A 16646-nucleotide genomic window follows, 5' to 3' on the forward strand; every position below is an offset into this window, starting at 1 on the left:
TCCCTTTGCTTGTCACCATCTGATAGGTTTCTTGTGATGCATCAGAGAGTTGGAGATTAGTTTCCAGGATTCATATTTTCTCAGGATTTGACATGTTACTTCTGTAGAATAGATTTTACAAACTATCTCCTTTGTTTCACGTATACAGTGGCATATTCCGTGCTGGATACCAAATAGGGAAGCAACAACCATGCTAAATGGTTACTTCGCTTGGCAATGTAGAAAGTTAGTCCTGCTTTTGACCCAAGTAAGTCTGTCTCAGTAGGGGTAAGGAGAGCATTGTGCTGTGCTGTTCTTGATGGTTCCATGACAGCAGACTGAAGTGTTTTCATGCACCTCTTTTTGGTATAACACCATTTCTTCCTTAGAAAACAAATCCAGCCCCCATAACGTATTAGAAGTGATCATGTTCTGTTTTCTATCTAAGAACTACCTTTCAAGATGACTTTAAATAGTCAAAACTTTGAGGCACCCTATACAGTCATCCATATGACAGGAAAGGTGCACTGACTGTTCCCTTCTAACCTTATCCACTCCCTTATCCTCTCCTAACTTACAGCAAACCCTCCACCAAACCTCCCCCCACCTTCCATACCTGAAGAGCAGGTTCTCAAAGTCCCCTGTCCAAGGCAAAGAACATGACCTCTGTGGGATCAGATGACAACTCAGGCTGTCTCCTAAATAGGCTAAAACATGAACTAACATCACCACTAAGTATCTTTTTCAATCATAGCCTAACAGGCTTGTTCCACTGGAATGGAGAACAGCTAGTTATTCCCCTCCACAAAGGTGGCCTAGCAACAGACCCGGGGAATTACCAAACCATAAACCTGATAGGCCTCATCTGTAAGGCCATGGAACGTATCATTATGGACCTCCTAAATAAAAACATAGGTGACCTCCAAACTCTGGATCCTACCCAATTTGGATTTGTGAAGGGCAGATCCTGGCTGTTAAATCTGATGGATTTCTTTGAAAGTGTGACCAAGGCAATAGATGAGGGTAGATCTGTCCACACAGCATACCTCAACTTGGCAAAGGCTTTCGACACAATCCTACATTCAGGCATCACTGATGAACTTGGCAAACTGAATGTAAGCTCCTTCATTGTAAGATGAGTTGCCAATTGGCTCACAAACCAGAAAGACACTCCACATCAACTGGCAGACCTGTTGCCAATGGTGTGCCACAGGGGGTCATTGCTGGGCCCCCTACTGTTTGGCATGAACTTTTCAGAAGTTCAGGTCAAAATTAAAGGGTTGTGGGTGACCAAGTTAGCAGACTAACTGCGAACTAGGTGCAATCATTGAATCTCCAAATGATGTCAGTATACTCCAGAAGGGTCTCGCCCGGACCACTGACTGGTGTTATTAGTCATGGTCTCAAACTGAATGTAAAGAAATGCATCATCATTCCCTTGAGCATAAACCATGTCCATTCACACTATCAAATCAGTAACAATACCCTAAGTACCCATGAGAAGTGGTAAGGAATCTGGGATCACAGGTTGACCACGACCTTAACTCTGACCACCACGTGCTTACTTGTGTAAGGAAAGTTTTTCATGTAGCTCACTTGATTAGTAAAGGCATCACCTCAAGAGCAGAAGCTATAACCCCCCTATACTCGGCACTTATCCGGCCCATAATTGAGTATAATACCCCATTCGGTTTGTACAGTACTAAGCACCTGCAACAGTTAGAGAGACCTCAGAGGTTTCCAGCAAAGATCATCAAGGGCCTCCAGCACTTGCCTTAACACAGATTGACTAAAATCCCAGTCACTGTACTCCGTATCGTATAGACTTATTAGGGGAGACTTGTGCCTGGTCTACAGAGCAACCCAAGACCCAAACCTAATGAACTTGCTGCATATCCATAAATCAAGTGGGTCTAGGGCTACCCTTTTCAGGGACATGAATATGACCTGTGACATAAATATGTCCCTCCAGCATGTCCTGTTTGTCTCACAGCAACTGCCACGTCTTTGGAACAGGCTACCAATTCATGTGAAACAGAGCACCTCTATGATGCTGTTCAAGAGGAACCTGGATGAGTGGATGGGGCACCATAAATGTTTACCAGGAATGGAGACCAAAACCCTCCTGGACATGGGCATTCATCACTAAATGCAATCTAGGGTATTTAGTACTTCTACGGTATTACATTGGGTTGAAATGGCTAGGCCTAAAATGGCCTCCGGCCTTGTAATCTCCTATGAATGAGCTTTCCATTACTTTTGATAAAGTAAAATGTTTGTGAAGAAATTGTAATGCACATGTTGAATCTTTTGGAGGTTTTTTTTTTCTGCTAAGTTGTTCAAACCCTCTAGCCACAAGATGTGCTTGGGGTGTATTTACTACTTTTGGAGTTTCCTTTGAGGATATACACTCACCTTGTGGAGATGCATTTTTAGTCAACATTAGCAGTGTATTAAAAAAAAACTCGCTTGTCCAACTCCATATCTTTTTGCTGACTTTGTCCTTATGCATCATACTGCATATGAGAGTTGAGTGCTGTAGCTGATGGTTCAGTGAAGAGTGTCTTCTACACACAAGATGTTTAAATGACTTTCTGTTCCTGCAGTATCGTGGTGGGATGCGCAAATTTAAGTTATATCAGTTCTTTGGTATTCTGCAGCTATACTGATGTTTACTTATACCATGGTGGCTTAATGGTCTGGTGTATTTTCGTTCCTAGAATATGAACCCTATTTAAACAGGGTTATTGTAAGTAACCAACACTATTTGAACTTACATAATCTAACCCTACACCTCCTTTTGTAACCCTAAAGACCCTCTGTCCCTAACCCTAAAACTCTGGCGATCAGTAAAACCCTAAAAGACTAACCCAAACTCCTCTAAATGTTAAACTACAAGTAAAATAGAAATAAAGCAAATCACCTACCTAAAATGCATGTGTTCTCCATTTTTAACAGAAACGTCAGCCTTTAAAATGGCTAGGTGTGACTCGTGTGTTTGTTTTTTTTTTTTGCACTTTTCTGCTCTCCCTGTACCAGCATGATGCAAGTAATCATCTTTGCTTAACCAACCCGCCCTAAGATTGCATCTGTATTTTGTGCCTCTTTTCTCAAATCTTATGGATTGACTTTTTATATTAAGGCTACTACCTTTTTTTTTTACTATACTCATGGCTGTTTCATTCCATGGGTGCAAGTTTCTGGGAATTCTCTTTCATTTCCTTTTAATTATTTGGCATCATTTCCAGTGTCTCCCACTTCTTCCTTTGTCATTTTGTATTGACATATTGATCCTTCTACATTGCCAGTATGATGTACCCTTGTAGAAGTATCGCCATGCTCACTAATATCAGAACTCCATTCTGACCACTCATGACTTTGGGTCTTTGGAGTTGGCCCTTTTGTAATAAATCTCTCTCCTCCCATTTCAAATCTTTAATTTGTAGTACAAAGGTCTTTCTTTATTCACAAAGAATTCAAGTAACAATATTCAGCTTTAGCAAATGCTGTCTGCAAGATGGTGCTGAGATTTGTTCTCACTACCCCATACTCCTTGTTGTTCCTTCTGGACCAGGCAACTTTTATGCCAGAACAAAAGCAAGGTTTAGGTTCTGACCAAAAACAAAATGTGTTTGTAGTTTAGCCTTAGACATGTTTTGCCATGACTACTGCAACAGGAATCATTCGAACATTTGCTGTTATGGTGAGTTGACTTGCACAACTGTAATTTCTGCATCATGAAGTTCTACTTTATTTTCTTAAGATAGAAGTGCTTTTGCAAAAGGGACCATGTTCCCTTCTGGATTTGAGAAGGGAATCCGCTAGCCAAGCAGCTGGAACTAGTTTAACTGTATTTCCTGGTATCAGCAAGTTTGTTGTTTTCTGTTCTAATAATGTAGAAAGGCAGTTTGACTTTTAAGCTTCCTGCTTGTATATCCTGTTGCAGTTGATTGTATGGTGGAGATTGTTGCAGTCAGTTTTATTGCATCTCTGTATGTATTGAACATTGTGGATAAGACTTGCTCACAGGAATAGGACCTCATTTGCTAGTAGTATCACCTAGGACACCAGGTCAGTGGGTGCTACCTTGTCTTCCTCATTCGTGGGCTTCTGTTATAAATGGCATGAGATTGCACTCCACTGGTTAGGATCTACTTTTAAGCCCTTTAAATACTTCTCAGTACTACACACACACACACACACACACACACACACACACACACACACACACACAACTTTTTGAGATCTGAAGTAGGCTGTCCTTCCTCTAGAAGTTGGAGTGAGTGTGGGCCATTTATAAGATAACCAAGATTAATTTCTGCTTGAGTAATTTTCCCTGGTTTACGATTCTGTGCTTCAGAAAGGTCAAAGAAAGGTTCAGTTTTTGAGGGAGAAGAATTGAGGATAGTGATATGTCCATTAATCCAGTGGTCGGGCTTACTAGTCATTTCTGCAGTATGGCCCATTTTCCTTTAGATTTCCTGCTTACTTATTTATGTTTAACTGACTACATAGCAGGTAGAATATGCCACTAGTCGGGAAGTGCTGCTTGATCTTGAGTATGCTTCCGAGGTCTTTAAATGTAGAAAACGTTCTTGTTCATAGTTTAATCTTTTATGATGATTGGGTTATCTTTCATAGGGATTAGAGGATGATGGTCTTGAAGCATGGTGTTTGCAGGACGGGTTTAAAATTTTTTTTTCTTTCTTTCAGTATTTTGGATGATTTCATTAGATATCTTAGTATACAGTTTTAGAAACTTTTCCAGGTGTATACAATTTAATATTTATACGGTAACATTTCGTAGAAGTTGGTTAGTTGTTTCCTCTGCTTTAATAACTCCTTGACTTTTTTGCTTTTAAAAAGGTATGTTTAACATTAGTGTGGTGCCAAAAAGACTTTATTTTCTTTTTCTCTTGGCAGATCAGAAAACAGCAGAAGGTAATGGTATTCCAGACCATCTAAAGAAGATTGGATCATCCAGAGTAGTAAATGCTACTGTTAACAGTAGTTTGGTTTCCAAATCATCAGACACCTCCACTGTTGAATTGAATGCGCAGACCACATGCACAGAACTTTCTCGTGATCAGTTCCTGAATTCTGCAGTTGTGAAGAGCAAGGAACTGAAAGCATTGTTTTCACAATGTGCACATTCAGCTTTTCAGGTGTTAACTCGAACAAGAAGTAAAATGAAAAGCATCTATGATCATAATCAGAATGGTGAAGAGACTTCATGTACAGATGTTACTGTACCAGTACTCAGGAAAAAGAATATGGAACTGGACATCAGTTCTTGTAGAGACAGATTTCAGTCTTTCCTCATTGATGAAAGTAATTCATCTAAGATTATGCAAAAAGTGCATAACTGTAGTGAAAATAACTTAATTTTCCCAGGTAAAGGAGATATGAGTGTTTGCAACATTGAAGTGACTGGATTTATGCAGTCGTCTGGAAAATGTAATTTACTTTCTGCCACTGTAGGGGATCCGGTCTGTTTTACAAATCGGGAATCCTTTGCTAATGCAGGGTGTAGCAGTGATGTACCTGCAAATCAAATGAATGGGTGGAATACACCACCAACAGAATGTAAACCAGGTATTTGTAAAACTTTGAGAGGGAAGGGCAGCCAGTGTGAGAGAGGTGCATCCATTGGCAGTGTAGTATCTGAAGAGAGGGAGAATGTACTTCAGCGAAAAGAATTTGAGGACCATAACCAAACTGAATCTTTTAAATGTGGGACAAATAAAACCGATCTTTCCCTTGGTGAACGGAATAGTATAGGACATTCTGAAGGAAATGGCAATGTGGAACGTGGCCCATTACATTCAGAGTCTTCAGAATGCCTTAATCAGTCGGTGGGCATTTGTAGAACTTCAGGTGATGTTCAGCATGCCGCAAGACAGACTCCTTCATTAGGCTGTCACTTTTTAAGCCACGAACAGGTTAATGAATTGACGGAGAATACTGTTCAGTACAATGTAGACAATGCTGTCCTTACTCGCTTTGTAAAAGAGCGTGAGGCAGCTGCAATTTGTGAGGTGGAAGAAGAATTTCAGCCTTTTAGCTGTCAAAGAACAGTTGAGTTCACTGGAAAAAGAATTAGGCCAGTTTTTTCTTGTGCTAGGACTTTAAAATTGTGTGAAGTGATAGGTAGTCGTAAGAAAGAATCTACTCCTGTTCCATTCTATGGTTCACTAGAGCATTCTCATCAAAACGCACAGGATGTGTGTACTGAGAGTTTAGCCTTCGAGGATAGAGAAGATACAGAGGTGCAGCCTATCTCAGGAGGACATTTCTGTGGATGTTCTGGAGATGCTTATAGGTGTGTTTCTGCTCCTGGACACAGGAGTCCTGTATCAGTGCCTTTTGCCATGGAAGAAGGCTACAATAGTTCTGAAGTTCACATTTGTAGAGCAAACTCTGTATGTAGTGAACCTGAAATAGTACCAGTTGCAGATGGCCCTTCACATGAAAATAATGTTGATGCTTCAGGCACTGAGACTGTTGCCAGCAGAGAAGCGTATCTTGCCATATTAAATGAGTCTGTTGGAGAATATGAGAATAATGGTAGTTCTTTTTCCACTGTAAAGCATGCCATACGTGAAGATGAAACTGTTTTGTCAAGGGAAAATTCATGGAAGAGTTCTAGAGATGCTGCCACTTGTAGTTTTTCTGAGCACAGTGGTGATATTCCCTCATTTGATTCTGACAAATCGTCTGAGAATGGGGGAGATGAAAAAATACATAATTTCTCAGTTAATTCTGACAGCAGTACTGATGGGGGTTTTGTTCAGACTTCTGAATATGGCCTTAATGTAGAGGAATATTCTGTTCCTGTAAAATGTTCACCCAGTAATTCTGAGAATACTAATAGTGTAGCTGCGGAAGACAGCAAAAGTGTGGCAACAGAGTTCATCTCAGGAGAGTCGTCTTATAATAAAACGTTAACAAGCGCATCCCCCAGTGTTTCTGCATTTGACCAAAGTGAGAAGACTGAATTGCCCTTAAAGTTTTTGCATACAGCTGATCATGGAGATGCATTTACAGTTTCTTGCTGCTCTGAAATTTCAGAATTGGTGGATGTTAGGACTGGAAATAACTCCCCTGATGAAACTTGGTTAGTTTTGAGTTGTAATGCACAGTTTACAGTTAGCAACAGTAATGAAGTGGTTAACATGGACAGAATATCTGAAACCTGTACCACAGACAGCATGGACGAGCATGGTGTGGCCGAAGATAGGTCTGCAAATGCAGCTTGTTCAGTAGATGGACAAAGCTGTACTCTGAATGTTCCTGAATGTACTCCACAAGAAGTTGAGAGCAATACTTCACCCATGCAGTGCGACAAGCCAGTTAACTTTTTAAAGTCCCCTGGGAAAGTCAAACAAAAGACTGATTTAAAATTCAGTTTTCATGAGAAAAGATATTTGTCCAGTAACTTAATGGACTTGAGTAAAAATAAAAAAAATATTTCCCCTGAGCAGCATGAAAATATGCTTGTTCCTAGAGACTGTAAAGAGGTGGCCAGAAAAAAATCTTGCACACGAAGTTTTTCTAAAACAGAAACTTGTTATAATCTGGTGAATGAAATGGAAGATGGTCTTTTTATGGAGTCTGTTGACCAGACTGCTATATACAAGAGCCCCAAAGAAGTCTGTCTGAATTCTTCCAAGTGGCAAGATATGGCAGATTCATTGAGAATTTCTTCAGAATGTACTAATCCTGAAGTAAGAGACAGTAAACAGCAGCTGGTTACCAAACATGTTTCAGTTTGCCTTAATCAGAAATGCAAGCCATCCAAGAAGGTGCTCCTTAGTAAACTTGCTTCCCATGTGAATAAAAGAGAGAGACATAAAAAGACTGTCAAAACTTGTGGAAATACCCAAACTCTAGATATTGATAAAGCATATGAAGATGATGTTCTTTTGTTGGATGTCGTTGGGGATGACCCAGAACTGTTTGGAAACCCTGGTAATTGGAATTTAGTGACTGATATTTCTGAAGTGCATGCTGATACCTATGGTGACCTTCCCATCCCAGTTGCAAGGACAGAAGAAAATCATACGGACAGTAGGTAGGGTAATTTTTGTATATCCTGACATTGATTACAATTGTTATATGGTCATTTAAGGTACACAAATGCTTCCTTTTCATAACATTTGAATGTATAACTATGCTTGACATGTGGCAGCTCACGCAAGCAGGCAGGCAGGCTTTTGTTGATGTGGTGCCGTCATTATTCAGACCTGGCTAGAGTTACATAGGAGAGCTATTGAAATTAGTGAATCCCCTGCTATGGTCTTGCAAGGGCTTTGTTTTTGAGGTTAAGTATCTTGGGAGAGAGATTTTTTTTTTCTTTCCTATTAGGAGTTTCACCTAGGCCACTTGAATACCATTATGTCATGACTGATATTTTTGTGAAGTATCAATTTGGCAAAAATACTTTTCCTGAAATTTAAATCTCCCCCAGGTTAAAAAAAACAAAACAAAAAAAAAATTCATACGACTTACTGTGAGTTACAGTGACTTACTCAGTTTATTTAATAAAATACACGTAGAAAACAATATATATCCCAGTGAATTATGCACCTCCATGTAGAAAAGTATAAAATCCAAAGCCAAACATAGAGAATGCAAACATTGCAGTAAATCCAAAAACATTTATTACAAAGTAAACTAACCATACAAAAGACATGTTTTTAAATCTAAACCAGCCATTCAGTTGTAACATACAATTTGAAACGTGTCTTTTGTTTGGTTAGGATTTTCCTGGAAGTTTATTTCATTTTTTAAGTGGTTGTTTTCATTGACGTCTGAAGCGTCCATTTATGGACACAGAAGTGCTTACTTTGTAATAAACGTTTTTGGATTTACTGCCATGTTTGCATTCTCTATGTTGTTTGGCTTTAGATTTATTTTAATACGATGCCTGCAGGGAATGCAGCTTCCCCAGCATTTTGATCACTTTCCATATGCTGTATTGTATTGAAAGAGTACTTTGGCAGTGTCATTCAAGCACAGAAAATATTGCCTCTGGAATGGGAATACCTTTTTGACACCTTTATCTATGGAAGCCAGGAACTTGCACTTTTTGTAGGATAAGTCTTAAAGATTGCATCTGTTTCATAGGCACTGCATGGTATTTAAATGCTTTAATTCTAGAAATAGTTGGATCTTTGTGCCCAACAGTGGTTTTAAACACTGCTTGCTTGTTAGCAAGATGAACTTGACCAGCACTGAGTACAGGTTAAATGTGGATGCAAAATTTCTTGTTTAAAATTTTTGATCCCAAATTTCCTGACACTAGGTTTGTATGTTGCATTTAAAGCTTCATTTGCTGCCCTCACTTCCTCCAAACTTGTTTGATTAAAGGATTTGCATTGCCCGAGAAAAGAGACGTTTTTGTGAAAGTCTGTGCTAAACATTATTTTAAGTCCCCCATAGGTTTGATTACTGCAAGTGAGGCCATTCCTTGCAACCTGTTGTCGAACTAACTGTATGAATAGCTGAACTTACTGGACACAATTGCCCCTTTTCGGGGACAATCCTGAAGCCTTTTCTAGTAAGGGACATTTGCTTAGAATCATCCTGTAGGGTAAATGGAGACTGAGGGAATACATTTTGGGACTATGGGATGAACTTACTTAGCAGTTCATAGCCTTAAATCTGAGATAAAGAAGTCCATTCTTGTCAGCAGTTTGGAGAAAAGCCAACAGAACTTGGGCAGATCTGTGTCTGAAACTTTCCAAGGTTACTGGCTCCTCTCTTACATAAAATATTTTGTTTGCTGGATTCCTGGTGCAGATCTCTACCCTCTTGCCTATGAATAAGTGTTGACATTTGAGAATAGCCCCAGGATTTCATTTTAGCTTTGAATGTTTTGACCAAAAATTCTTTGTTGTAACAGCTTTATTTTTAAAATTTATTCATTTGTCTTTACCAATAGCTGGATTTCAGGTTTGTACATTTAATTTTTTTTAGGACAGCATTTTGACTTCTACTCGTTCTCATTTGTGTTTTTTTTTTCTCCTCGCCCTCTCATTTGTTAATGCTAGATTATTTGTTTTTAGATGTTGACTCTATTTTTGTAGAAAAAAGTTTTTCTTTTTCATTGTGTTACCTTGGTATGTCTTTGTCTTCTGTTGATGAAAGATTACTTTTCAATCCTCCCCTATGACTGAAGTGTTTTTTTTTTTTTTTTATTATCTTGCTCTGGTTTTGCCTCAGTTTGGTCAGATAGCCATTTGCTGTGTTTTATTGAATGGGAATTGAACCCATTGAAGATGCATGTTGTATGTGAAAATTCTGTAATTATCTTTCTTTGAAAGAGAGGAGAAATGAGTTGTTAATGTTGAAATACAAAATAAACTGTGCTCGCCTTTGCCACTTCGACCTAAAGCTCCCTTTGGTGGTTGACACCTTCAGATCAAAAAGTTAGAGACTGTGGCTGAAAAGTACAGAGACACTGATGAAGAGCTAAAAAGACGACTTTTGCCAGAGACCACTAATTGAACTGAGACTTGGTTCATAGTTAGGTACTAGGCTATCTGCCAGAGGGCCCAAAATAAGCCTAGCCAGCAGTGTATTTGCTTTTGCCACCCATGTAGCGTTAAATTCCTGCCCTTCTATCGAGTAGAGCCCCAGACATGATCCCAGGGGTGAATTTAATTTCTTGTGTAGCTGTATCAACTCAAAGAAGCCAAAGCCTGCAGATTCTCTCTGGTGTTACCTGTGATTGTAGCATCTGAGACTACTTCTGTTAAGGGTACTGACACTGATCATTTCAATGGTTCCCCTTTCTGCACTTCTCTGGATTATCTCCTCATTGTGGAGAGAGCCCTCAGGCCCATATATTGGCCATTGCAAGTGAGAGTTTAGTGTTATGGACTGAGCAAATCTGTAGATCCTATGGACTGTCCTAGCCCCATCCTTTGTCAGTCTGTGAGTTCTATTATAGCTGTCCCATGATGTGCTTGTGCATTTCCATGCATGAGCAACTTTCTAACCAGGTAGCACATCACTTTCAATAGACGGTTCATACTGTGGCAATTGCTGATTTAGCAAACCATACTGCCTCCCTCTCTCAGAATGGGTGAGCATACATTAGCTGCTCGTTCACTTCCTCCCCCATCCAGTCCTTCCAGCAGCCATACTGCTAGCTGAGCACACACCAGAGGGCAGAGTTCCTCAGCATTTACTCTTGAAGAGCTTACTGACTAATCTTTCAGGCCTCACTGTAGCATATAGGTTAGCTTTAAAATTTTAATTGCAGAAGGACAGTGAGGCATTCTTTGAGGTCCAACAGATGGTGTCTCAAGGCCACCCTTCAAATAACATTGGGATAGTTAAGAGCCCTTCTTTACTTATTGTTTTTGTGCTGCATCGTCTTGTCATCCTCACTGGGCACTTTACTGGCTGTAGTTCTTGTGACTTTTGACCAGTAAGCACCAGAGTTTGAGACAGTAGGATTGTCTGGGTTTGATGCTGTCTTGAATTTAGTGTTTGATACAGTCTCAGCTTTGTAACGGCAGTTCTTCTCACTGGCACTCCAAGTGTCAACCTTGCCATCAGTATCAATTGCTTCAGTTCTGATGCTGTTGGCATCAGGAAAACATTTGGCCCAAGGGGTTGCTCAATCGTTTGATGCCAGTGTTGTCACCAGTGTCTTGGTCTCATACTAATGTCATCAAAGTTGCTCTGTCAACTGTCTGGGTTGATTCACCTGATGTTAGCCTCAGTGTTATTTGATATCTTGTTGGAGCCAAGCCTTTAAGGACCAAGCTTGGATGATCTCTCTTAGCATGATGTTGATTCGAACTTGCTGCATTCTGGGTTGATCCACTGATTCGTGGACTTGTGTTGATATTGACTTTGATATCGTAGATGCTGGCTCTGTTGCACTTGTTTCTTTTCATGCCTGTACAACTGCTACCTGTTTCCGAGACACTGTTTTGTCTGGTTCCTTTGTTAACCATGCTTTCTCTGGTCAGGACAAAAGGGGTCAGTAGGCCTCAGCAGTGTGTCTAGTTAATACTTTTTTCCCCTTAAACTTTGACCTCTGTGAACAAAGGAAAGCAGTGTAATTTTAAGAAGAAAGTGGAATTTCTTCACAGGAATTCTTCTTCATTCCAAATATTTTAGTAAAGAGTGTAGATTCCCCTACTACCCCTCTGGATGACCCCAAATTTAGGAAAGTTTTAGGGATAAGGCAAAAACGAGACTCTGGTGTCCACCCCACCTCCAAATCCTATCCTTATCACATTTTACATTTACTTACATTACTTACCTTTTATTCTCTCAGCATTCCTCCTTGGTGGTTTCCTGTAATTGGAAGATGGTGGTTAGAGTGATGTAGGAGAACTCTGGTGTTGTGCCTATGTGCAAAGTCCAAGTAAGACCTTTAGCCTCACAAAGGATGGACTTGCTGTTACTGTTGCAGGTGGGTTCCATTGCTGCAGCAGTAGCCCTTAAAGGCTCCAGCGTTGAAGAATTAATCTATTCATTTTCTCCAAGTAAATTAATGAACTTGACAGATCTGTGAGGGCTGTTTTAAACATTGTGAACATTACTGTGAGAGCTGTAAACTACATCACATTTGCAGCGAGACCCACTGAATGGGATGAACCATTTGTCAAATGGAGAGTTTGAAGTTTAAATTAGTCTTTGATCGCAGCCATGTTGTCTGTTGCAATTCTGTCCATGTGCTTTAACCCTATCTTCTTATGGAGTAACAGAAGCAGTGGACACTGGGTTAACTGTTTACCAGTCACACCTAGCTATAGCTTAAGGATTTTGCCAAGGATAGGAAGGTGATCTTTCTGAGTACCCATTTCTAGTGTCAGCTCTTTTGGTCAAGAGTTTAAAGCAAAACTGGAGAAAATGGAACAAGAAGGCAAAATGTTAGTCATGCTGTCGCTTAGAGGGATAAAGCACCAACTATGACCCAGACAGCCTGGGTTCAATTAGCACCTTTGGTATCAGAGGCTGTGGCGGGGAGGGATGGGTGTGGATATACTTGGGGGGGGCAGACATTTGTGTAGGTGCTTCCTGAAGAGATGCATATATAGTAGAGGCAAGCATCCCTTGGATAGAAATGTCAGTCACTGGGAAGGGGTTTGTGCAAAAACTAGAGCAGATTATTAAAAAAATTAAAACAATCCCCCTGGCAGAAGTGGTCACCAGCATGACCCCCCCCCCCGATGACCTTAATATCCACTCCGGCTCAACTCTGAGTCAAAGAATGGTCCTGGTGTGGAATGGGGGGAGCTGGTATCCCCGGCAATGGATGGGGTTAATGGGATGGTTGGAAAGTATGAAGCAGGAAAGATGGGATTGGGAATAAAAAAAAAAAATAGATAAGGAAACCTGGAGCACAAATTTGACCGTTCCCTCAAATTCAGAGATGTGCATGCCAGCTTTGGAAGAATTAGAATGGCAAAAAGTAGACAAATGATCGAACCATTTATGCAGCAATTTTCAAAACTGTTTCCAGCCTCAAGGCAGTAAGATTTGGTAGAACCAGATGTATTTTATATTTCCTCTTTGGGGAAGGAGACACCAGACTAATTCATGAGATCTTGCTTGACTGTCCAACTCTGGAGGCAGTTAAGTGTTTTATGTCTGTCTGGTTGTCCACATGGCTGGCTATCATGTGGAACAAGTGGATCAGGAGAATTTAATAATCAAAGGCATGTGCTTCTCTCCTCTCCTTGCCAAACATCCCACCCCACTGTGAAATTATGGCAAGAAATGAGGCATTACAATCTCTTAAAATAAGCATCTTAGAGAGTTTCTTCCTGACAAGAAAGGATCAAGAAACTGCTCCAGATTCTTTTTAGATTTCAAGGACTTCAGTCCATGCTCTTCAGTGGCCTAACCCAGGTCATCTCATGTTTTCTTTTCCAAAGTCAGGTTGAATTCTGTTCTGCCCTGTCAGACTGAATTTGCTCTTAGACGCTTTAGTATGCCTGTTTGCACAACTGAAATGTTTGAGTCCAGGTAGTTCCCCTGCTTTTGGGTGGGCCCAGTCTTTGCCTTTTCTGGACATCTCTATTTGGACTCCCTTCAGCTCCCAAGGGTGTTTATGATATACATGTATGTAGTTTCAGGGAACTAGAGTCTGCAAGGAGACAGAATATTTTCATAGCTGGATGGCTAAAATGTCTAGCAGCCAAAACTGTGGACAGTCTGATGTGGTACAGAGAGCCTAATCCAATCTTTGGGGATTATGGTAAATACCAGATGTTATGTGGTCCAATCTCGCCTACATTCTTACTCACGGGTTCTCTGCTCCGACTCTGCCAACTTTTTATTTTCTAGCACAAAGTCTCTAATTGGCTTGGCTAAACGGTTATCCCATGTTGCACTGCTCCAAAACCCCAGATCTCGTTTGCCGCTCGTGTAGCTAGGACGTGGTCTCGCTTGGCTGTGGCTAAGTAACTTTAAAACTTCTTTTTTCTCTCAGAAAATTGTGGTTTTTCAAACAAAAGCTATTTTAATAGCTATTTTTCCTTGTTCATTGTTCTAAAATTGTTGAGTGTGTTTTTGGGTATCCCTTCTGTTCCGGTGGGCTAGGCCCGTTTAAATTAGAGGACCTAGACATCCGTATTTTGTGTAAAAATTTATTTCTGATTCTTTTTCTGTGTAGAGAGTGTTTTTTTTTCCCCCTGTTTTACAGTGAGTGTAGACTCCCAAAGAACCATTTTAATTAGAGATTCTTTGGCTGTTTGTTGTGACAGTAGTTTCCCGCCTTGCCGTTTTTTCCAGGTTTCTGTGGCTTGTGTGTGTTTTTTTAGTGTACCAATCTCGGTTAAGATGTCTAAGGATCAAAAGGAACATAAACCTTCGGGTTTTAAGAAATGTTCCAAATGTAACTACAAGATGTCCATTACTGATGGACATTCCATTTGTGTATACTGCCTAGGGGCAATTTATTTACAAGAGTCGTGTAGTTTTTGTCACGCCTTCAGTCCGAGGGTGTTACAGGAAAGGGAAAACAAACTTATACTGCAGGGTCTCCTAACATCTTCTTTTGAGGAGTCTTTAGACTCTTCCTAGAGTACTCAGTCTAAGGCTTCTAAGGAGAAGAAATCTCCGGCTCAGTCTTTCTCCACGGAGCCTCCAGAGAAGACTTCTAAATTGGATGCTACACCCTCGGCTCCTCTGTCCTCTGGGCCGCAGGAGGTATCTGTTGTGCTGGAATCGACCTCGGCTCCAATTCTGTTGGAACCCATTCGGAGCCGGTCGCCCAGTGTTAGGCATGGGTCTCCAGACAGGAGATCCCAATCTCCATCTCTTTCCTTCAAATCCTCCAGGCTCTTATTTGGATGTGGATAGGGTGGTTCAGAGGCTCCTTGCAGTCGCCGGTGTTGGCAAAATTATTTTCGGCTCCGACCCAGTCTGCTCCGGAGCCTGTCCCGATGCTTCCTCCTCCGAGCACTTCCTTGTCTTCGGAGCCGGAGTGCTCCGCTTTGAGTGATGTTCTTGTGCCGGCTCCGATGCCCCTCAAGGGTTTATCGGTGCTGACGTTGGCTCCAACTGTCGGCTCTGTCCTTTGGTTTCGGAACTTGGGTTTCCTCTGTCGGGGCCGAGGGGGATACTTCGGGACTCCTGTCTGTTCCGAGCCTCCCTCTCGGTGCTTCGGCTCGGGGAACCCTGACTCCGGTCGTGGCCTCGGCCGGTCTGCCCTCTGATTCGGGGGGACCCGCCTTCGAGGCCATGAGGAGCGCACTGGCCAGATCTTCAGTTACATCACCTGGATCGGTCATTCTGTCCCCTTCTACCCCGGCTAGAGCCTCTGATGTCAACCTATCAGTAGATGGCGGAGCCCAAAGGTCTGGGGATACCCCCTTGAGTGGTCCCCAACTTTCTGAGGGCCCCTCTGAGTCTGTGCCTGAGGAGCCCCCAAGAAAGAAGTTGTGCAAGAGGAAGCACGTAGACTCCCAGCACGAGTCTCTCACTTCTGATACCAACCTCTAGGAGTCAGAGGGGTCCCCCAAGTCGTCCTCAGATGACTTCTCTTTCTCCGACATCCTGGAGATTTTGAGGCAGAGAGGCGACTGGCCGTCCAAGACCCCCACTGAGGAGGAGTCTGTATTCCTCAAGGCTTTTGGTGCTCAACTCTCCACCTCCTGGGTGTCTCCACCCTTCGAGCTCCTGGATTTAATTTGTCGAAGGGCGTGGAAGAATCCCGATTCAGTGGAACCAGTACCCAGACTACCTAATAAGTTACTTTCAGCTCCCTCGGGGAAGGAGTTCCTGTCCAAAGGGGTTTCTGTAGATGCTATGGTGGTGGTGGCGGCCACTCAGCAGGAAGTAGCAGAGTCTTCTTCCTCCGTCCATCCTCCTAACAAGGAGTCCAGGAGTATGGACCGGTACGGGAAGCGTACCCTTTCGTCAGCGACCTTTACCCTACAGTCACTGAATTACCTTTGTCATTTTACTCTGCTCCAGAGAGATCTCCTTAAGGAGTTGGGAGATACTCTAACGGGTAACGTACCTGAGGCATTAGCACAGACTGTTAATGCCCAGTTGTCTACCCTTGGTTCGATTTGTCAACTTGTCCATGAGGCTCATATCTTACGCAGCCGAAGGAGCGAGTAGGGCAGCTAGCTCAGGAGTAGCCCTCAGGAGGCAAGCCTGGATGCGCCTGTGTCACTTCGCGGAGA

At 41.7% G+C, this 16646-nt stretch overlaps 1 protein-coding gene across 1 annotated transcript in view; it reads left to right on the forward strand.

Annotated features, from left to right (window-relative positions):
* The window catches only part of LOC122797640, a 178337-nt gene that overhangs the window by 91384 nt on the left and 70307 nt on the right, over window positions 1–16646 (forward strand). Inside the window, exon 2 of the mRNA XM_044066185.1 lies at window positions 4903–8053. Within this exon, the coding sequence (XP_043922120.1) occupies window positions 4903–8053 (3151 nt within the window). The remainder of the gene's footprint in view (window positions 1–4902; window positions 8054–16646) is intronic.

The sequence above is a fragment of the Protopterus annectens genome, chromosome 3.part1 (assembly GCF_019279795.1).
Source record: "Protopterus annectens isolate FY-2018-M chromosome 3.part1, PAN1.0, whole genome shotgun sequence".
Lineage (NCBI taxonomy): Eukaryota > Metazoa > Chordata > Ceratodontiformes > Protopteridae > Protopterus > Protopterus annectens.